This window comes from Culicoides brevitarsis, chromosome 1 (genome assembly GCF_036172545.1).
Source record: "Culicoides brevitarsis isolate CSIRO-B50_1 chromosome 1, AGI_CSIRO_Cbre_v1, whole genome shotgun sequence".
In the NCBI taxonomy this organism is placed as follows: Eukaryota; Metazoa; Arthropoda; class Insecta; order Diptera; family Ceratopogonidae; genus Culicoides; species Culicoides brevitarsis.
The window spans coordinates 44,565,993-44,589,497 of NC_087085.1; the positions used below are offsets into that span (position 1 = coordinate 44,565,993).

Here is a 23,505-nt window from a genome sequence, read left to right on the forward strand (position 1 = left end):
AACCCCTTTACAGATTTGAGCGCCATCTGCGGGAGGCTCGTGACCGGGATTGCATGCGAAATCCGAGTGACGGAGTGAGTCGGCTGAAATTGAACTGTTATACATCTGTCAGGTAAGTATACCAGTACTGGTATACTTACCTGACAGCATATAACAGTATCACTTTCGATCGTCTCACTCCGTCACTCGGATTTCCTATGCAATTCAGTCACGAGCCTCAGGAATTATTTTTTGCAAGCTGGGACACGTTAGCTATCACTCATGAGGCGTATTGTATCGTGTTTTATTCATCTGAAAAAATACCAAAATCCCAATTCCGAAGAAAAACCCTTAAAAAAGGCTAAAATTGTGTTAAAAAAAGTAAGTTTCGTGAAAATTTGTTGGAATCGCGAGTGAAAATGATGAAAATCGTCCGGAGCGACAATTAAATCTCGGATTTTTCCGTTGTCTGTGATATTTCCATACGACGACGGTCTACGGATTCAATCAATATTTTTTTTGCGGAGAGTAAAAAGGAAAATTAGCCAAGTCTTTGCACTTTCATGAGCAACAATTTGCTGATAAGAAGTCAATGCGTCGAGATTTGTGAGAAGAAAAGTGACGAAAGTCGTAAAAGTGCGAAAAAAAGTGAACAACCACGAAGAAAAGGGCAATCAGGAAAAATCGATAACTGAAGACATCGTCGTCGTTGTCCTCTCTCAGGCAGGCAACAGTACAGAACTTGTTAGTTCTAAACTTTTTCATCACCGATCGTCGGAAAATTATCAAAAATTTCAAGTTTTTCACGGATTTTTGAAAAATTTTCATTTTTTTTATTTCCAATGGGAATTATTAACTTTTCGGAAATGATAATAAATTTTCATAACACGAAGAAAATGAAAATAAAAGGAGCTTAAAAATTCTGCTTCGTGATGCAGAACGCAAATATCACACACGAACAGCCCTTTCCTTCGTTTCGTATTTAAATACAATAAAAGAGGGGATGATAAAATAAAAATAAAGCAGTAAATGCAAGAAAAAAAGGCAAGGGAGCAAAATCAAATTATTATATTTATTGTCATATGTACGACGACGACGACGGGGATACAACACAACAAAAACAAAAAAAATTTTTAGTGAACACTACACTTGACTCGGTCGATGAATCACCCACAAAAAAAGCATAATAATGTTTTGTGTATGAAAAACTTCATGAACTATAGAACTATTAGGCAAATGGTGTGTAGAGTTTATGAGTAAATTGGAAATTTTTATGTCTTGCGGTCGGTAGTTCTTCAATGTCTTCGTGTGTGAGGCGAAAGACAAAGAAGACTGAATTTGCACAAAGATAAGGCAGAACGTGATTTGCAGTGAGGCTTTTACAAAAAAAAAAAAAAAAAAAAAGTTATCGATCGAAGGACTCTGAATTTAAAAAAAAAGTGATTTTTTGTGAAGTGAAAATTTGTGAAAAAAAAAAATTACTAAAAAATCTAAAAAAAAAATTACAAATTCTTAATAAAAATAAAGTTAAAAAAAAATTGAATAAAAATTAATTTTGAGGAAAATTTTAAATAAAAATTTTTAAGGATAATTTAAAAAAAAAAATTTTAGTTAATTTTAAGTGACAAAAAAATTAAAAATTCTAAATTGAAAGAGATGAATTTTAAATAAAAATTAATTTTGAGGAAAACTTTGAATAAAAATTAATTTTTCAAGAACTTTTTTTATTACAATTTTAAGAATAATAAATTTTTGAGAAAAAAATGCATACATGAAAATATAAATAAATTTAAAATGACATTTTCAAAGATTTTTTGAAGGAAGTTATGAAGAATTGCACAATTTATCAAATCGAGCAAAGCAATACCTGAACCAACTTGACATCAAACTTTGAGAAATTTTAATATTAAAAAAAAGAAAATACTTCATACGAAATATATATACCTAAAGAAATTTTCTGTAAAAAATTAACTTTTAATAAAATTTTTATTCTTAAAGTTAATTTTTTCATAAAATTTAATTTTAAAAAAATTTTAAATAAAATTTGATTTTTCAAAAAATATTTAAAATTTTTTTTCGAATTTTTATTACAATTTTTATGAAAAATATATTAAAAGGAAAAATGTTCATTTAAAATTGGAAATCATTAACACATTTTTTAAACAAATTTTCTATAAAAAAATATTTATTAAAATAATAATCTCGATAATAATACTCTAAAAGTTTTAATTAATTTAATTTAATTTTTTTTTTAAATTTTTTTTATTTATTTTTTTAAATTTTTATTAATTTTTTTTTTTTTTTTTAAAAATTTTTATTTTTTTTTTAATTAATTTTTCACTTGAAAAGTCAGTTTTTAGTAAAAAAAAAATTCTTTAAGATTGAAATTTTGATCAAAAATCTACTTTTGAAGTAAAGTTTTACGTAAACAACGACTTCTAAAGAAAATTTCCTGATAAAAATGAATTTTTCATGTAAATTATTTATTAAAATTTTCATTAAAAATTCAAATTGAATGAAAATTTTCATTTTTGGGTTAAAATTTCATTCAAAAGTTATTTTTTTAAGAATTTATTTAAAAAGGAAATATTTTCACGGAATATTTTTAAATAATTTTTATCAAAAATTGATATTTTAAAGAAAATTTTGTACTGAAATCCAAAATTTGATGTCAATAATGTAAATTTTATTAAATGTAAAAAAATTTTTTAAAGAGCTCTTGTACATCGACTTTTCCAAAATATTAAGAAAATACTGAAAATATTACAACAAAAAAAAATTTCGTCGACACAGAAGTGATTTATGCCTTTAAAAAAATGAAAAATAAAGAAATTTATAAAAATTCGGGGAAAATCGTCGCTTTTAGTAAAATTATAGAAAATTATGGTTCACGAAAGAAAAAAAAAGATATTTTTACCATCAAATTTTTCGTCGTAAAATCATAGAGACACGCAAACATGTTTTAATAAATTTTGATAATTCGAGTTAATTGCGACTTTCCTTATCGATCCTAGACTGTGTGTTAAAAGCTTTTCTCTTCCCCTTTTTTCGCTTGCTTGCCTACATATCAGTAGTAGTCTCTCTTAATTATGTGCTAAAAGCATCAATTCCATGTGAAAAAAAAAGTTATTTAATCATAGGGCACCTAATTTTCTTTCTTCCTCCTTTTTTTTAAACAAAAATCCGTAGAGAAACACAAACACAGCATTTTTACGAGCAAGCATGCTCCATTTAAGGTCAATCATGAAATGGAGAAAAGCAAACATTTTTCGTTGTGTTTGTGTTAAACCTTTCGAATAAATTAAATGATATGGCAACAAGGCAAGCAGGTGAAGCTCATTTTGATCAAATTATGCTGTTCTCGTGTGTGTGTTTCGCTGTGTACCTAAAAGGAGATATAAAGTAAGACAGGAGATTAAGCTATCTGTTTTCTAGTTTGTTTTTAATTAAATCAATCACTCAGCATGCGAGGAAGGGGATACAAGTTACAATTTTTTTTTTGCTCTGCTTTGCTGAAGATTTTTTTTTTACCGCATTTCGAAGAAAAATCTTGTTTCATGGAAGTTTTGTGAAAATAAAGAAGAACAATTAATTTTCTTCTTTAAAATATAAAAAAAATTATTTCACGAAAAATTTCAGAAAAAAATTGTGAAAATATAAAAAAATTATTTTTTTAAAAAAAAATAAAAAAAAAAAAAAACTTGTGAAAAATTATTTCATGAAAAATTTCAGAAAAAAATTGTGAAAATATAAAAAAAAAAAAATATTTTTTATAAAAAACTTAAAAAAAATTAAAAACTTGTGAAAAATTGTGTGAATTTTCCAAAAAATTTTAATCAAAACCCAAAATAAAAAAAAGTGAAAAATTATGTTATGTTAAACAAATTATAAATTATTTACAAAATCTTAAAAAAATTTAAATTTGAGAAACTCGAAGAAAATTTAAAAATTTTCATGAAAATTTTAAAAGAAAAAAAAAATTATAATTTTAAAATTTTGGGAAAAAAAAAAATAAAAAATTTTCATGAAAATTTTGGGAGAAAAATAAGTAAAAAAAATTAAAAAATTTTTATGAAAATTTTGGGAGAAAAAAAAGAAAAAAAAAATTTAAAAAAAATTTTTTTTTTAATTTTTATGCTCATGAAAAATAATAGAAAATTAAAAAAAATAAGAAAATTTAAGAAAACTCTTCAATCCTCCGTAAAATTTAAGAATAAAATAAGCTTTTACGTTATTTTTTCTCGAACACTTTTCAATTTTTGTTTATTTTTTCCCTTTTGCAGATATTTTCATAATATGTATAATAAGAGTCAATACATAGTAGGCAAACAAGTGGAAAAAGAAGAAAAAAGAAAGAAATGATAAATACGACAACATCACTTTATCTTTCAACACAACAACAACAACAACCACAAACGCAACAGCCAGAACAGCAAAATAATAAAAAGCAATCGACCATCAATAAGACTGATGATAATTTATTTGCACTCGAAAGTGATCAGATATCAAAGTTGTTTCCCAAGTGTCGACCGAAGGCGTGCGACGTAAATTTGAATCCCATAAGCCCAACGTCGACGACAGAGAAAACGTATCCCGGCATCATCAAGTCACTAAATATGAATAAAGATCGCGAACAGAAATACAATGCGAGACAATATGGAGCCTATGTGCAACAGCAGCAGCAGCAACAACAACAGCAAACCCAACAAAATCCATATTCCGCCCTCTACAAAGGAATTGACGTGTCGTTAAAGGATATTGTTCGTACAAGAACGCCCAATACGACGCCCGCGAGTACAGTCCTCAATTCGCCGGATCTCAATGATTACGAGACAAAAATGCATTACGGGCAACTGGGGCATCATCCGTTCTCGTATCACAATCAGATAAAAGTCGGTCGAAGTCCCGTCGAAAGTTGCTTAGATAACATCGTTGATGACTACAATGCACCGAGTCCCATAAGCCCGACAATGTCTCCGCAAAATTTAATAATTTCACCGCAGCAGCAGCAGCAACACGCTTCGCATGAAAATCGCACGGATCTCGGTGACGTCGTTATTTTCGATGACATTGGCAGCGGCGGGGGCGGCGGAGGGAATGAAAACTCATGGAAATCGATGAACACGAGCAATCGGAATCTTTCGACGTCGCCCATTATTACCGATAATGAGATTAGACAGATGAAACATCGCTATCTCAATGAGTCGTATAACGTTGATGATGCGCTAAATGCTTGTCATAATAGTCAGCAGCAGCAACAGAAGAATCAACAGGAGAGTAATAAGAGCAACAATAGCACACAAAAGATAATTGGCGGCTTGCAAATAGCTGATTACGAGGGGTCTCCACGGAGATTCGGCAATAATGCGAATAATCAGCAACAGCAGCAGCAACGTTCGAATAATTCGAAAGCGGCAAATTATGTGACTTCGTCGCCTTCGATGTTTCCGCCGAGACCTGGATTTCCAAAGGTAAGATATTTTTATTTTAAATTTCTTTCATTTTCGAAAATAAAAAAAAATATATTAAAGTGTTCGAAAATTTTCGAAAACATAAAATTTGAACAATTTTCGAAAATTTAAAAGAGAAAAAATTTATTAATTTCGAAAACTTAAAAGAAAAAAATTTCACTAATTTCGAAAAGTTAAGAGAAAAAATTTCATTAATTTCGAAAAATTTAAAAGAAAAAAATTTCATTAATTTCGAAAAATTTAAAAGAAAAAAAATTCATTAATTACGAAAAATTTAAAAGAAAAAAATTTCATTAATTTCGAAAAGTTAAAAGAAAAAAATTTCATTAATTTCGAAAAGTTAAAAGAAAAAAATTTCATTAATTTCGAAAAGTTTAAAGAAAAAAATTTCATTAATTTCGAAAGCTTCAAAGAAAAAAATTTCATTAATTTCGAAAGCTTCAAAGAAAAAAATTTCATTAATTTCGAAAGCTTCAAAGAAAAAAATTTCATTAATTTCGAAAAGTTAAAAGAAAAAAATTTCATTAATTTCGATAACATGAAAGAAAAAAATTTCATTAATTTCGGAAAGTTAAAAAAATAAATTTGAATAATTTTCGAAAAATTAAAGAAAAAAAATTAAAAATTTTCGAAATATTAAGAAAATAAACTTAACTTAAAAATTTTATAAAAAAATTATTTAAAATTTCTCATCAAATATTAAAATAAATATTTTTTTTTCTTAATTTCAGCGCGTAACATCTTCATACCAGACATCTCCTCACGAAACAAACAACAGCAGCGCAGATTCAGGTAACGTTGACATAGATTTATTGGTAGATCAGCCATTGTCGAGCGATTTCGAGAGTCTCCTAAAAGGAGATTCCATCTTTGGTGGCGGAAACATTAACAATACTAACAATTTAATGGGATCCGGAGGCGGATCTCCCTTCGAACTAACATCATCTTTCAATAATCTCTCACAATCCGACTCCATTTCGAACATGCTCGCGATAAACAACAAAAACGCGTCTGCGACAAACGCCGCATCGAACAACGGGCAGCAGCAACAGAACAAGCCATTATCGTTCGACTATCTCTACGAGTTTTCCGAGACACGCAAAGTGCTCGAGGAATTTTTCACGTGTCAGACCAATAACGATAAGATACTGGAAAAGTTGAGTGACTTTAATGAAAGCGACGTCGGCGACGACAGTTTCGAAAATAACTTTGGCAATGTCTTGTCGAACAGTAACGACGACATAATTCCTCCGTCGACGACGACAACCAAGACGACAACGACCTTATCTAACAATGACGGCGTGTCTCCCACAAATACATTAACTAACATGCATCATGTCTCATCTAATGCAATTACGACTAACAATACCGCGTATATAGGGCAAAAGTTGGCGGGAAATAACAAATATAACAGTTCGGAGCACCATTCGCAACCTCCGTCGGCGGCGTACCATCATCAACTTAACTCTCATTCCAATCATGAACGTAATAATCATCAAAAGAATAACATGGAAGATTTGTACGAACATCATGATATTGAATTGTTTTTGGATTCAGGTAGTCGAAGCAGCGGGGAATTGGCAGATAATGAGGTCGAGCATGGACATACGCGTAATTTTACACTTTCGCCCGAGACGACAGATTACGATTCAAATTGCGGGGATTTGGATTCTGAAGTTTCTCTGAGATACACGGGATTGGGCGGTGAATTTGGTAAGTTTTATTTAAAAATTAATTTAATTTTCAAAAATAAATTAAAAATATTTTTAATGTAAAAATTTGATAATTTTTTTTTCTTGAGATTTTACGGTTTTTTAAATTTTCAAGTATTTTTAAAATTAAAAAAAAATTAAATTGAATTTTTAATTTTTTTTTAGTTTAAAAAAAGTCATAAAAATATTGTTTTGCAAAAAAAAAATTAAAACTTATTTTTTTTTATTTTTAAAAATAAATTATTATGATATTTAAATAAAAATTGATATATGTAAAATTTTTTTTGTATTTTTAAAATTTTTTTTTATTTGATTTTAATTTATTTTCTATTTTATTTTTTTAAAAAAATTAAAAAAAATTATTTTTTTTTTTTGAAAATTTAATTAATTTTTTCTATAGGTTTCAAAAACATTCTGAAATATTTATTTTTTTTAATTTTCGAAAAAATAAAAAAAAATAAAAAAAATTGGTTTTTTTTTCAAATTTATTTTAATTTAATTTTATATATTTTACTATTCAGAGAAATATTTTTTTGAATTTTTAAAAATATTTTGTTTAAATTTAATTTTAATTATTTTTTTTATTTATTGACAAATTTTTTTTCTTCTTTAAAAAAAAATATTTTAATATTTTAATAATTTTTTCTTTAAAACGAACCTTTAATAAAATTTTCCTCTTTTAGGTCTTCCCAACGACGTCAATGGATGCGTTCAAAATTTCGCGCGCATCTACAACAGCATGCCAGTATTAGAAGATGGATTATCGAGCGGTCATGCCTCCGATACGGAAAACAATAACCCAAATAGCATTTCCATGCAAAAGGAGCATCATCTCGTGGATGTCAATGAAAAGTACATTGACTCCGGCTTAGTTGATAATCCGCCGTTAATTTCGACAATTCAGTCGTCCATGGGGGGAAATCAACGCGAAAAGTCAACACGCAGTGCCATAACTGCCTTGGGATATGGCGGCATGGATAACGATGACCCGATAACGAGTTCCATGAAGAACAGCAACGCAATTAATCCGATTGGAGCTGCGATCGTTGTTGGAACGTCGCCTTCGATGCATCCCGCGAGTCATATCAATATTCCGAGCGGCGCAAATAATGCACCGACATCCGCCGTAAATCAATTGCTAAACAACCAAAAACAACAACGTAACAACCAACAGCAACCAAATAGTAATAATTTAACAAATTTCTTGACTTCGTCGTCTCAACTGCCAGCTTCTATGATGACTTCATCGCCGAACAATAGTCACGAGCGCGAATTAAAAGACGTCACGAATCACATCATCCAGAACAATATCGCGAATAGTAATCGACAGCAAGTATCTAGCATGGGAATTAACAAAAATAAGGGCGGTGACATTGATCTCGATTCCTTGTACTCAACATTAAGTAAGTTTTCTCCCATTTTTAATAATTTTTGATGCTTGAAAAAAATTTTTGAAAAAAAAAATTTTTTAATTTTTTCATTAAAAAATAATTTTTTAATTTAAATAATATTCATTAAAAAATATTTTTTTTTTTAATTTAAAAAATAATTTTTTAATTTAAATAATAATCATTAAAATTTTTTTTTTAATTTAAAAAATATTCATTAAAAAATATTTTTTTTAATTTAAAAAATATTCATTAAAAATTTTTTTTTAATTTAAATAATATTCATTAAAAAAATATTTTTTTAGATTTAAATAATATTCATGAAAAAATATTTTTTTTTTATTTATATAATATTCATGAAAAAATAATTTTTTAATTTAAATAATATTCATTAAAAAAATAATTTTTTAATTTAAATAATATTCATTAAAAAAATAATTTTTTAATTTAAATAATATTCATTAAAAAATAATTTTTTAATTTAAATAATATTCATTAAAAAAATAATTTTTTATTTAAATAATTTTCATTAAAAAATAATTTTTTAAATAATTTTCTTACCTTTTTCAGACATTGTCGATACAACGCCTCCTCCGCCAGCGCCCGTTCCGCATCGAGGCTTCGACGGGCAACACCAAAATGAAGTCCAAAATACTCTGAAAGACATCCGTTCGACATTACAAAAGACTCAAAAGCTGCCATTAACGCACGAGACACCTGAAAGCACGTACGACAATCCCGTGTCTCCCGAACCTCCATCTCCCGTTTGGATTCCGAGGTATTTCATCATCCTCAATTTTTTCTCATTTCTCTACAAAATTAACGTTCAAAAGTTCTTCCAGGCATCCGGATAACTCGCGCGAGAGCTTCGATTCAGATCAACCATCCAAATTGCTGAGTGCCGACGAGGAAGAAGCCGACACAGATCTCGAGACGGATCGATTGTTAGGGCAACAACGTTTAGACGATCAAGGATTCTTCGACGACAAAGTTCGGGTAAGTTGAAAAAAAAATTTTTTTTTTCATGGTTCAAGGGGTTCATTTTTCATTGTAAATATTTTCTCATATGTCGCGTCTCGTAATGTAGAATAATTGGTCCGATCGTACAAGTAGACTTCGTGCAAGTGTTAGATCACCGCTTATTTCGACAACAAACAATGCAAATAGCTCGGGCAACAATACCTCACAACGCGTCTCCCCGAATAACACAAAATCACTCAATAATCAAAATAACTCCTCACTGCAACAACAGCAACAGCAAGTCAGTCTAAACAATAAGAGTCACGCATCAATTACGCGACAAGGTGTTGGCACCACTCTCTCTCCCAACAAAACGTCGAGCGTTGAACACGCGAAAGATGATTTGTCTCCGAGTCGATTGCAATTGCATAAAAGTCCCACAGGCTCCATTGATTCGAGCAAAAAAGTAAGTGTGATGTCCTGTTTGTTGATTCATTTTTTTTGTTTTCGTTTTATGTTTTTTTTATTGATTTATTTATTGCCATCGAAAAAAAAAATATTTTTCAACATTGACCTAATTTATTGTCAACTTTTTTTTTGTAGGACGACGATCGTGGCAGCAAAACAGGCAAGAGCAAAAGTAAAGAAGGTAATTTTTTGATTTCCCCCTAAAAAAATATTTGTCTGTGCGTGTGTGTCTTCGTCAACCAAATCACAATTTTTGCCATATATATTTTTTCGAATGCAAATAAAGGTCAAAGTTATGAAGGCACTTTTTGAAATAATTTTCGTTTTTGTTCGTTTTTTGTCATTCAATGAGCTCGAACTTTTTTTATTGAAAAAATTTTACAAAAATTAATTTTTCAATGTTTTTCTAATCGATAAATCAATTCTTAAAAATGAAAAAAAAATTTTAATTTAAAAAAAAATTATTTTTAAAAAAATATTTTTTTCCATAATTTTATGATCTTAAACCTTTGATAATTTTTTTATTTATTTTTTTTTATTAAAAAAAAAGTTTAAAAAAAAAATATTTTTAATACCTACATATTTTTTTAACTTGCAAACTTTTATTTTTTTTATATTTAATTGAAAGTTTAATTTAAAAAATTTTAACTAAAAAAATTTAATGAAAGCAAATTTTTCATAACTTTTTAATTTTACCCAAAAAACTCAAAATTGATTTTCGAATTTTTATATTTTCTCATATTTTTATTTTAACAACATTTTCAGTTAAATTTTTTTATTTACATTAAAAATTTATTTTTTTTTTTTAAATATTTTTAAAAATAATTTTTGTTTTTTTTTTTAAATTTTTTTTTTTTTTTATAATTTTTTTTTATTTGAAAAATAACATAAAATATTTCTCTTAAAATTAAAATATTTTTTATCCTAAGAATTTTGAAAATTTCAATATTTTTTATTTTTTTTTAATAATTTTTTTCTCTCAAAAATTTTTTTTTTTTACCGAAATAAATTTTTTTCTTTCAAATTTTTTTTTTTATTAATTTTTAAAAAATTTAAAAAAAAAAATTTAAATTAATTTAAATCAATTAAATTCAATTTTTATTTAAATTAAAAATTTATTTAAAAAAATAATTATTTTAATTTTTTTGAAAAAAAATATTTAAAAATACGTCGCCAAAAATTAAGTAAATTAAAATTTATGAAATTTTTGTTAAAACATTAAATTTGAAAAAAATAATGAAACTCGAGCTCTTACTTTCGCATCAAAAAGCGCATTCCCAATCAATATTTGACCAAAAAATTGATTGATTGGCAATAATTGATGAACATTTGACCTAATAACAATCACACTGAAAAAAACGATAAAATGCTTAATATTTTAATTTTCTTTTATACCAAAATGCACTCAATTTTATTGGATGTGTTTGTTCATTGATTGTAAGTATATGACGTTTGTGTGTGATTTTTTTTTGTTTTTCGTTTGAAATTTTTTTGTTTATTTTTTTTTTACTTTTAACTTGAATGAATTTTTTCTAACTTCAAATTTTATTTTTATAAAAAAAGGTCTTTTGGATCCAACAGTCCTCATCGAAGGCGTTCTCTTCCGTGCCCGTTATCTCGGATCGACACAACTCGTGTGCGAAGGCCAACCAACTAAATCTACCCGCATGATGCAAGCTGAGGAAGCTGTTTCGCGAATTAAGGTAATTATCCTTCCATTTCCGGAATGTACTGCGAATTTTACTTTGAATAACATACTTTTAATGAATTAATACGAAAATTAGGCTAGAAACTCATCTTCTTTTCTTTTTCCATTTTTCTTTGTTACTGGCTTTCCTCACATAACAAAACAAAAAAAAAACATCTCTAACATTAACAATGAAAAAAAATGTTTTCATATGCGCGAAAAAACTGTTCATAAAATGTTCTCGTGTATTCAACAAAATAATAAATAAACTAACAATAGGCTTTGGTAAGTTTTCTTCTTCATGTCTTTTGCGATTTTTCCCTTTTTTGTTGAGTTTTTTATGAATTTGTTTTAAAAAAAATTCACATAAAATATTAAAAGCTTCCTGTTTGTCGTCATTTCCGTAAAAATGCGAGAACGTACGTGTGTGATAGTGACATAAATAATAATAAGCAGTGATGGATTTACATTTTTTAAGGACTTAAAAGCCCTTTTTCGTTAATTTTTTGCTTGGTTTGAATTAATTGAAATAAATTTTTGAGTTAAGGCCGTTCTAAATTTTTTCGATGTTTCTATCCCAAAAGATTTTTTTCAATAAAAAAAAATTAAAATTCAAAAAGTTTTTTGTCATTAAAAAAATAAAAATTCAAAAAGTTTTTTATCATTAAAAGAAATATTGATTTTCGAAAAAAAAATTAAGTTCGAAAAATTTTCGAAAATTTGAAATTATTTTAATTACTTTGAGAATTTCTTATTTAAAATTGATTTCACAGCAATTCAACTAAAAAAAAAATTCATGAAATTTTTTTTTAAATTTTGAAAATATGATTTCAATGATTTTCGAAAAAAAATTTTTTTCGAAAGAAAATTCATGTTTAAAAATCGGAAAAATTTTCAAAAAAAAATGATTTTTTTCGAAAAATTTTCTAAAATTAAAAAAAAAAAATAAAAATTATTTGAAAAAATATGAAAATATATCAAAAAACGGTAAATTTTGATGAAATTTTTCACTTTTTTTCTAATAGGAAATTTAGATTTTCGCGGCATGAGACAAAAACAAAGAAAAAAAATTTGGAGCGGCCTTAATTTGATAAATTTTTTAATTTTATAGTTGAAAAAAAAATATTTTACCTGAAATGTCGATCCGTCACTGATGATAAGTAAAGTACATTTGCGTTGAATGCGTTTCATTTCATTTTTGTTGAAGGATTTTCCTTGTTTTTCACAGAGCATTACTAACAAAAGGCTTTTTCTCCTGTTTTCTTCCATTTTCGCGTGTGCACGATGCACATATAGGCGCCCGAGGGAGAAAGTCAGCCCAGTACCGAGGTAGATTTATTCATTTCGACGGAGAAAATTATGGTTTTAAACACGGATCTGAAGGAGATAATGATGGACCATGCATTGCGCACGATTTCATACATCGCCGACATTGGGGACTTGGTTGTGTTGATGGCAAGACGACGTTTCGTGCAACAAGATTCCGCCACAGACAACGCTCTCGGACTAATTGGCGGCGCTGGCAGCAATGAAGGCGTCAATCAAACGGGCAACAGTGCAACGACGAAAGGCAATCGCACCCCAAAAATGATCTGTCACGTCTTCGAGAGTGAAGAAGCTCAATTTATCGCACAATCGATCGGGCAAGCCTTCCAAGTGGCTTACATGGAATTTCTGAAGGCGAACGGAATTGAGGATCACAGTTTCATGAAGGAGATGGACTACCAGGAGGTGCTCAATAGTCAGGAGATTTTCGGCGACGAACTCGAAATTTTCGCGAAAAAAGAGCTGCAAAAGGAAGTTGTCGTGCCGAAGGCAAAGGGAGAAATTCTCGGTGTCGTTATTGTCGAATCCGGATGGGGTTCGATGCTTCCCACAGTAGTTATAGCGAATTTGGCGTCGAATGGCGCCGCAGCACGATGCGGGCAACTCAATATCGGCGATCAAATTATCGCGATAAACGGCTTGAGTCTCGTCGGATTGCCATTGTCGACGTGTCAGAGTTACATTAAAAATACCAAAAATCAAACAGCTGTGAAGTTTACTGTAGTTCCTTGTGCGCCCGTCGTTGAAGTCAAAATCAAACGACCTAATACTAAATATCAACTTGGCTTTAGTGTACAAAATGGAGTGGTATGTCAAAAAATTTTTATCACGATTTTTCATGAAAATTTATTGAAATTTTGCTTTTTTTGCAGATTTGTAGTCTTTTACGAGGCGGAATTGCTGAACGCGGAGGCGTGCGTGTTGGTCATCGTATCATTGAGATAAACAATCAGAGTGTCGTTGCTGTGCCGCATGAGAAAATTGTCAATCTACTTGCGACATCCGTTGGAGAAGTGAGTTTTCTTTTTACAAATATTTTTTATTAACATTTAAAAAAAAATTTTTTAAATTTTATTTCAAATAATTTAATAATAATTTTATTTTATTTGAATTTTAATTAATTTTAATTATTTGGTTTATTTTAATTATTTAATTTATTTAACTTAATTTTAATTCAAAAATAATATCATTTAAATTTAATTAAAAAAATAAAATTTTAATCAAATTAAAAATATTCTTTTTCATGAAAATTTTATTTTAAAATTTTTAAGTAATTTTTATTTTTAATTCTAATTTGAATAAAAAAATTAATTTAGATAAAAATAATGTAATTTTTAAAAATAAATAAAATAATTTAATTATTTGAATTTAAAAATGAAAAAAAAAAATAAATTGAAATATTTTAACTTTGATTTTCAATATAAAAAAAATATATAAATTTTAAAAAATATAAAAAAAATATTTATTTTCGATTATTTTAATTGCATTTAATTTATTTTAATTAATTAAAAAAAAAATTTTTAATAATTTTATTTAAAAAAATAGTATATTTAAAAAATTATCTTAAATTTAAAAAAAAAATCAAGCAAAAAAAATTAATCAAAAAATTTCATTTTTTCAGATTCTAATGAAAACGATGCCAACATCAATGTTCCGACTATTAACTGGTCAAGAGAATCCCGTTTATATCTAAGTCTGCTGCTAATATTGCAACAAATAAAAAAAGTGCTAGTGCATACAAATATATAAATATATATATATACAGATAAATTAAATAAAAAATATAATATAATAGTGTTTAGTAGTCCGGATAAAAATATTTATACGTTAAAATGCATTTTTAGACAAATGTGCAACAATAAACAGAATATAGTATTCAAAATTGATAAATAATAATAAAAAGTAATAAATGGTCGTTGTTATGCAAAAGTAATATCGATTACATAAATAAATAAAAAATATATATAATACAAAAAAACATAAAAATAATAATAATAATGATAATTGAATTAATAGAATATGTTATTTATAGCGAGATAAATGTTGAATGAAACACATTACACACTCACTCACACACAACACACAATAACCTATATAATAAAAAAAACACACAAGAAAGCTCACTTCTCTAAATAATTTCACTCTAAATTGAATTACTCTTGAATAAAAACGACAACAAAAAAGGTAATTTTGGACAGTTTTGAATTTCCTAAAAATTTCCTACTTTATGGACCATCTAACTTGAATACTTTTGAATTTTTAATTTAAGAAAAAAATATTTTTTATTATTAAGTTTTAAACTTAAACAAAAACTAGTCTTTATTTTAAACATAAATTAAAAAGCTATCACGTCTTAAACAAAAAAAAATTAATTAAATATATATATATATATTATAATATAATATATAATATATATATAATATATAATAATATATATATTATATTATATTATATATATTATATATATTATATTATATATATAATATATATTATATTATATTATATATATTAATAATTATAATTAATTAAAAAACACGCGAAAACACTGAATATTTATTTAGTTCCAATTTATGTTTGATCAGGGATGTCAAAACATTTATAAAAGTATATTAAAAAAAATATTATAATAAAATATATAAAGAAAAAGCTTTAAACACGTATTTTTATACAATTATTATAAGTATACATACATTGACAAATATTAAACAAAAGAAGTAAAAAAAACAAGTGAAAGAAAAAAAATGTTATTATATACAAGAGAGCTGTAAAATTTTGAGTACGCTTTAAAAACTAATAATAATGATATATATTGAAAGTTTTTGAGTTGCCATAAATTATATTTAAACAAAAAAAAGTATATAACTAATAATAATTGAAAATATATATTATTCCAATCCCCTGATAACTCTTATTCCTAATATTTAATTTGAAAGCTTGTAATGAAAAACTTTGCTTGCTAAATCTTTTACATATCAAAAATTAATAAAAAAAAAACACAAAAACACATACACAGCTTGAACTGAATTTTAGAATAATCTCACTGTATTTTGGGCGTTGCAATTTAAATTTTAATTTGAAACCTTTTAATTTTGAACAAAAAAAAATAACTTAGGTGTTCCGCTTTTTTCTATATAACAAACAAAAAAAACCACAAAAAATATGTGTATCTATTCTATAAGGGCTTACCTCTATTAATTATATTTATCAGATAAACGTAATAATGAAACAACATAAATAGACGTGAATGTTCATTAATTATAAAAATATAATTAAATTACCACGTATTTATAAAAAAAAAACAAGACAAAACTGATCCAGCACCTTTTATGAATTTTAACCACAAAAAATTCCCGATGGTTAAAAAAAATAATAATTAAAAAAAAAAGAAAAATTCAATTCAAAGTCATAATAAAATAATCCGTGTATTTGTGATTGATTGTAATAATTTAGGATAGAATAGCAAATAATTAAATAAATTAAATTAAATTACGGGATGTGCACAAAACGTGCTGCTAAATATTAAAATTAAATGAATGAAAAATTGGCAAAGAGATTAGATTTAATCATTTAAAAAACAAAAAAAAAATAAAGTGTCTAGTTTTATATTAATTAATAATCAGTCAGTAAAAAAAATGAAATTGAGCAAAATTATAAACATGAAAAAAAATCTGCTGTTTTTCAATTCATTTTCTTCTTCCTTGCTCAAATCTTAAAAAAAAGAAAATATTGCTTTATGTATGAAAAAAAATTAATTAATTTTGAAGGCACCTTGAAGCTGAAAACTTACATACTCAAAATGAATAAAATTATATATTATAGGACGATGTTTAAGAGAAAGTGAAAAACATACGTAAAAAGTGAACAAAAAAAAAATATTTAAAGAAAAAAAAACTCAAACAGAACTGTATTACGATTATTATTTATTACAAACAGCAAAATATAAATTTGAAAATGCAATGATTTTTCTTTTAATTTTTTTAAGATAAAAAAATAAAATATAAAAAGGTAAGTTTTTATTTTTTTTTTTTTTTTTTTTTTTTTATTTTTCAGATTTTTCAAACCTCAAAGAATTAAACACAAAATCTGACAATTTTTGATTTCAGTAAGAAATTTCACGCCTGTTACTTTCAAATATTACAACGAAGGTGTGAGAATTATTCGATAAATGTTAAAAAGTATGACTCGTGATTAAATTCAACCAGACAACTCCATTTAAATGAATAAATTTGTGTTTTGAAACTTTGGCAATGACTGAAAATTTTTATAATTTTGTATAGTTTATTGAAAAAAAATACGTAATTTTTATCTTGAAGGCCCATTTGATGGTTTTGAAGCTTCAAATTGAACCAAAGTCATATAAAATGCCTTTGGATGACTTTTGGATGGTTCTCAAGCTTGAAAATTGAAAAATAAAAAATACGTAAAAAATACGTAATTTTTATCTTGAAGGCACATTTGATGATTTTGAAGCTTCAAATTGAACCAAAGTCATAAAAAATGTCTTTGGATGACTTTTGGATGGGAAGGCAAGCTTGAAAATGAAAAATATACGTAATTTTTATCTTGAAGGCACATTTGATGATTTTGAAGCTTCAAATTGAACCAAAGTCATAAAAAATGTCTTTGGATGACTTTCGGATGGTTCTCAAGCTTGAAAATTGAAAAATAAAAAATACGTAATTTTTATCTTGAAGGCACATTTGATGATTTTGAAGCTTCAAATTGAACCAAAGTGATAAAAAATGTCTTTGGATGACTTTCGGATGGTTCTCAAGCTTGAATATTGAAAAATAAAAAAAATACGTAAAAAATTACGTAATTTTTACGTAAAAAATAAAATTGAAAAATAAAAAAATACGTAATTTTTATCTTGAAGGCCCATTTGATGATTTTGAAGCTTTAAATTGAACCAAAGTCATATAAAATGCCTTTGGATGACTTTTGGATGGTTCTCAAGCTTGAAAATTGAAAAATAAAAAATACGTAATTTTTATTTTGAAGGCCCATTTGATGATTTTGAAGCTTCAAATTGAACCAAAGTCATAAAAAATGTCTTTGGATGACTTTTGGATGGTTCTCAAGCTTGAAAATTGAAAAATAAAAAATACGTAAAAAATTTTTATTTTGAAGGCCCATTTGATGATTTTGAAGCTTTAAATTGAACCAAAGTCATATAAAATGCCTTTGGATGACTTTTGGATGGTTCTCAAGCTTGAAAATTAAAAAATAAAAAATACGTAAAAAATACGTAATTTTTATTTTGAAAGTATATTTCATGATTCTTAACCTTAAAAATAAAAAAAAATATTTAAAGTCATAATTTTTAATTTTTTTTTTTATAAAATATAAAAAATCATACGTTTAAACTTTATACCAAACTCTGCGTTTGTGTTAGTGAGAAATCGAAATAAAAAAAGCCGACATTCTCTCTCAACTTTTCGGTCTTCAAACAAACGTTCCTCTCCCTTCTCTTCAGTCAGTTTTCAGACGTTGCGTGAACTACACGTGCATTCGCCAACTTCAATAAAAATTCAATTAAATCGACCGAAAAGTGAGAAAAATATTTCCGGATATTCTTTTGCCGATTTGTGAAATTTATAGAAAAAGGTAAAAAATAAATATTTTCCGCTAAAACGGAATTTGCGAGTGTGCAAGAGTAATTGGAAATATGTTGCGTAAGATTATGTTTTATTTACCTGCACTACAATTTTATATGTTGCGAGCGGAAAATTGCCATTAAAAATGGTTTCACAGACGCGCGTTGTTTCTCGCAGTGTCGCGTATGTTCTGTAAGAGTTTGTACAAAGTAAGTTTTTTTTATCTGACAGAAAATTCTTGAACAAATGGGTATCTTGGTGATTAATGTCGCAACTATCGACATTCGTGAGGATAATGAAACTACTCAATTTACATGAAGTTTGATTAGATTAGCGTCTTTAGGTTGATAAAAAATAGTTTTTTGTTGATTAATGACGATGATTGCGTGTCTCCTTCGCATTGAAGTGTCCAAAAAAGTTAGAAATAGAAAGTAAAGTCGCACAAAAAATCGACAAAAAAGAGAAATTCAGTCGAAATTCGAGTGTCTAACAGTCATGACTCGCATTTCTCTAGTCGTGAGTTAATCCCAACCCTTTTGTAACGCGCTGTAGCTGCCACACATGAGACACATACGAGCTTCACGTACGAGTTCAAGGTTACACTGCCGACAATATCTCGTGGATTGTCTATTAGTAGTTGATTCGTATTTTTTCTTGAATAATGTGAAATATCAAAATCAGCAACAATCTCGTACGTTCGGATCATCCGTAAGTTAGAGTGATTAATTGTATCGCTGTGATGTAATTTGAACGGCGATTGTGTAAATGTAAATGATTAAAACTGGAATGACGGGCGTTTTTTGCATTTTTTTAATGTTTCGGCCTTTTTTGAAAAGACGTCCTGTACAAAATTCGATTTTTTTTTCGCAAAAGGCATGGAACCTCCCAAGAAAAGATCTCGCAACGACGAAAATGGGCACGATTTTGAAATGGCACAAGAAGGGTCGAAGGTAAATTACAAATGTCTCTGAAAATTGGAAAAAGGGAGCTTTTGAAGTCTTGCATGTGCTCGGTGATCGTCGATCGAAAACTTTTGCATGTCGAATAATTTTTCTTAAAAAATAATTTCGGAATTTAACGAACGAATTTAAGTCAAATAATTTTTTAAAATGAATTGTCAGATGATTTTATTGAAATTTTCACGAAATTTTAAAATTATTAATTTTTGAATTTTAATTAATTTATTTTTTAAGAAATTTAAAATGGTTAATTAAATTTAGAATTTTTTTAAATTTAAAATTTTTTTCATTTAATTTTTATTTTATTTATTAATTATTTTTATTTTTAAATTAATTTTTAAAATTTAAAAATATTTAATTAAATTAAAAATAAATAAAAATCAAAAAAAATAAAAATTTAAATTAAATTAATTAAACAAATTAAGATTTTGAAATTTTTTAATTAATTTTGATTTAATTAATTTAATTTAATTTAATTTATTTATTTTTTATTGATTTTAAAATATTTATGACTTTACGAATTTTTAATTTTCACAAAAAAATATTTTAAAATAATTTTATTTTTTTTATTTTATTATTAATTTTTTAAATTATTTAATTTAAAAAAAATTTTAAAAATTAAAAAAAAAAAAATAATAAATCTAGAATTTTTTTAAATTTAAAAATAAATTCATAAAAATTTTTAAATTTAATTTATTTTTATTTATTTTTTTTTAATTTTAAGAAATTTTAAAATTATTAATTTTAACAAAAAATAATTTTAAATTAATTTTAATTTTTTAAAAAAATTCATTTCATTAAAATCATTTTTTAAAATTAAATAAAAATTAAATTTAAATTAATTTAAAACAAAATAAAAATTAATTAAATCAAATAAAAAATTACATCTTTATTCAAAATCAATTTGAAAAAAAATATGAATTAAATTAAAACAAAATAATTTTTAAAAATTTTTTTTTTTCATTTTTTTATTTTTCCAGATTTTAAAAATTAAAAAAAATAATTTTTTAATTTTTTTTTAATTTTTTTTATGAATTTCATGAAAATTATCTGATAATTTTTAAAAATTATGACTTAAAATCCTCATATAAAAAAATATTTTAAAAATTTAAAAATTACAATTTTTTCTTTTCCTTGCAGAATCGAAACATGACTCCCAAAATTGGTGAAAAAGCTCCCGAATTCAAATCCATGGCAGTTGTCAATGGACAATTCAAGGAAATCAAATTGGATGACTACAAGGGCAAATATGTCGTTCTCTTCTTCTACCCATTGGACTTTACCTTCGTTTGCCCCACGGAAATTATCGCCTTCAGTGATCGCGTCAAGGAATTCCACGCTTTGGGCTGCGAAGTCATTGGTGCCTCGACAGATTCGCACTTTACGCATTTGGCATGGATCAACACGTCGCGCAAAGAGGGCGGTTTGGGTTCCTTGAACATTCCATTGTTGGCTGACAAAACGCACAACGTGTCGCGTGCTTATGGCGTACTTAACGAAGACACCGGCATTCCCTTCCGCGGATTGTTCATCATCGATGGCAAGCAAAATTTGCGCCAAATTACGGTTAATGACTTGCCCGTTGGTCGCAGCGTCGACGAAACTTTGCGCTTAGTTCAAGCATTCCAATACACTGATGAGTAAGTTTTTTGCGGTTTTTTTCCCTTCGTCGGCAAAAAATTATTATTGTTTGTTTATTAATTACAGACATGGTGAAGTTTGCCCAGCCAACTGGAAACCGGGAGCGAAGACAATGGTTGCTGATCCAGAAAAATCTAAAGATTACTTTGGAAAAGTTAACTAAACCATTAAAAAATGATGAAAGAGAATAAATAATCAACAGTTAAAGAGCAAGAGAATAAAAAAAAATGAATAAATCTCACCAAACCATCAAAAAGTATTAGAATAGTTGATCAGCTATGAGACACTTCATTAATTAATAATTTAAATAATGTTTTGAGAAAAAATCAAGAGGCAGGTAGAAAGACCCCTTTTCAGCTATAATTTATGTAGATCATCAATAAAAGGAAATTTTGTACACAAAAACATGCATTTTTAATTTTTTACACGGAATTTTTTCTATTTTTTACCTGATTTTGGATTTTTTAGCTATTTCGAAGGTTTTAAATTAAAATGACAAATTTTTGATTAAACAATTTTTTGAAGTTCAATTTTAAATATTAAAAATAGAAAAAAATATTAAAAATAGAAAAAAAATGTTTATTCATGTATTTAATGAAATTAAAATATTATCTAAAATAATTTTTAAAAAATGAAAAATAAAAATTTTAAAATTTTAAATAAATAATTTTTCTCCAAATGAATAAAAATTTATCAGAGGGCTCTAATTTATCATTTTTAATCATTTTTCAACTCAAAACTGCCAAAAAATTGAAACTGAAAAAAAAATTTCCTTTGACATAGTTTTGTTTTAAAAACTAAATCAAGAACAAAAAAACTGTGTCAAAAACTGTGTCAAAGCAATTTTTGTCAAATCTTGCTCCAAATGGATAAAAATTTATCAGGGGGCTCTAATTTATCATTTTTAATCATTTTTTAACTCAAAACTGCTAAAAAATTGAAACTGAAAAAAAATTTTTCCTTTGACATAGTTTTGTTTTAAAAACTAAATCAAGAACAAAAAAACTGTGTCAAAAACTGTGTCAAAAACTGTGTCAAAGCAATTTTTGTCAAATCTTGCTCAAAATGGATTGAAATTTGTCAGAGGGCTCTAATTTATCATTTTTAATCATTTTTTAACTCAAAACTGCTCTGAAAAAAAAATTTTCCTTTGACATAGTTTTGTTTTAAAAACTAAATCAAGAACAAAAAAACTGTGTCAAAAACTGTGTCAAAGCAATTTTTGTCAAATCTTGCTCCAAATGGATAAAAATTTATCAGAGGGCTCTAATTTATCATTTTTAATCATTTTTTAACTCAAAACTGCCAAAAAATTGAAACTGAAAAAAAAATTTCCTTTGACATAGTTTTGTTTTAAAAACTAAATCAAGAACAAAAAAAAAAAACTGTGTCAAAGCAATTTTTGTCAAATCTTGCTCTAAATGGATAAAAATTTATCAGAGGGCTCTAATTTATCATTTTTAATCATTTTTTAACTCAAAACTGCTAAAAAATTGAAACTGAAAAAAAATTTTTCCTTTGACATAGTTTTGTTTTAAAAACTAAATCAAGAACAAAAAAACTGTGTCAAAAACTGTGTCAAAGCAATTTTTGTCAAATCTTGCTCCAAATGGATAAAAATTTGTCAGAGGGCTCTAATTTATCATTTTTAATCATTTTTTAACTCAAAACTGCTAAAAAATTGAAACTGAAAAAAAAATTTTCCTTTGACATAGTTTTGTTTTAAAAACTAAATCAAGAGCAAAAAAACTGTGTCAAAAACTGTGTCAAAGCAATTTTTGTCAAATCTTGCTCCAAATGGATAAAAATTTATCAGAGGGCTCTAATTTATCATTTTTAATCATTTTTTAACTCAAAACTGCCAAAAAATTGAAACTGAAAAAAAATTTTTCCTTTGACATAGTTTTGTTTTAAAAACTAAATCAAGAGCAAAAAAACTGTGTCAAAAACTGTGTCAAAGCAATTTTTGTCAAATCTTGCTCCAAATGGATAAAAATTTATCAGAGGGCTCTAATTTATCATTTTTAATCATTTTATAACTCAAAACTGCCAAAAAATTGAAACTGAAAAAAAAAAATTCCTTTGACATAGTTTTGTTTTAAAAACTAAATCAAGAGCAAAAAAACTGTGTCAAAAACTGTGTCAAAGCAATTTTTGTCAAATCTTGCTCCAAATGGATAAAAATTTATCAGAGGGCTCTAATTTATCATTTTTAATCATTTTATAACTCAAAACTGCTAAAAAATTGAAACTGAAAAAAAATTTTTCCTTTGACATAGTTTTGTTTTAAAAACTAAATCAAGAGCAAAAAAACTGT

At 26.4% G+C, this 23,505-nt stretch overlaps 2 protein-coding genes across 6 annotated transcripts; both read left to right on the forward strand.

The window, feature by feature from the left end:
• The first annotated feature begins 285 nt into the window (after positions 1-285).
• Positions 286-14,904, forward strand: LOC134836758 (uncharacterized protein DDB_G0284459). 4 transcript variants are annotated; one of them, XM_063851966.1, is made up of 13 exons: positions 286-360; positions 4,263-5,450; positions 6,182-6,242; positions 7,008-7,163; positions 7,846-8,565; positions 9,121-9,328; positions 9,384-9,546; positions 9,638-9,976; positions 10,114-10,159; positions 11,542-11,681; positions 12,962-13,798; positions 13,864-14,004; positions 14,613-14,904. In XM_063851966.1, the coding sequence occupies exons 2-13, from the start codon at positions 4,338-4,340 to the stop codon at positions 14,682-14,684; spliced, it is 3,996 nt and encodes a 1,331-aa protein (XP_063708036.1). In that variant the 5' UTR covers positions 286-360; positions 4,263-4,337; the 3' UTR covers positions 14,685-14,904. The 4 variants fall into 4 exon arrangements, with proteins under 4 accessions (XP_063708036.1, XP_063708038.1, XP_063708037.1 ...); XM_063851968.1 differs by having other exon boundaries at positions 11,560-11,681; XM_063851967.1 differs by having other exon boundaries at positions 9,393-9,546.
• A 3,549-nt stretch (positions 14,905-18,453) lies between these two features.
• On the forward strand, positions 18,454-21,588 carry LOC134827939 (peroxiredoxin-2-like). 2 transcript variants are annotated; one of them, XM_063840846.1, is made up of 4 exons: positions 18,465-18,598; positions 19,462-19,538; positions 20,688-21,187; positions 21,255-21,588. In XM_063840846.1, the coding sequence occupies exons 2-4, from the start codon at positions 19,464-19,466 to the stop codon at positions 21,349-21,351; spliced, it is 672 nt and encodes a 223-aa protein (XP_063696916.1). In that variant the 5' UTR covers positions 18,465-18,598; positions 19,462-19,463; the 3' UTR covers positions 21,352-21,588. The 2 variants fall into 2 exon arrangements, with proteins under 2 accessions (XP_063696917.1, XP_063696916.1); XM_063840847.1 differs by lacking the exon at positions 19,462-19,538 and having other exon boundaries at positions 18,454-18,598.
• Positions 21,589-23,505: the final 1,917 nt, after the last annotated feature.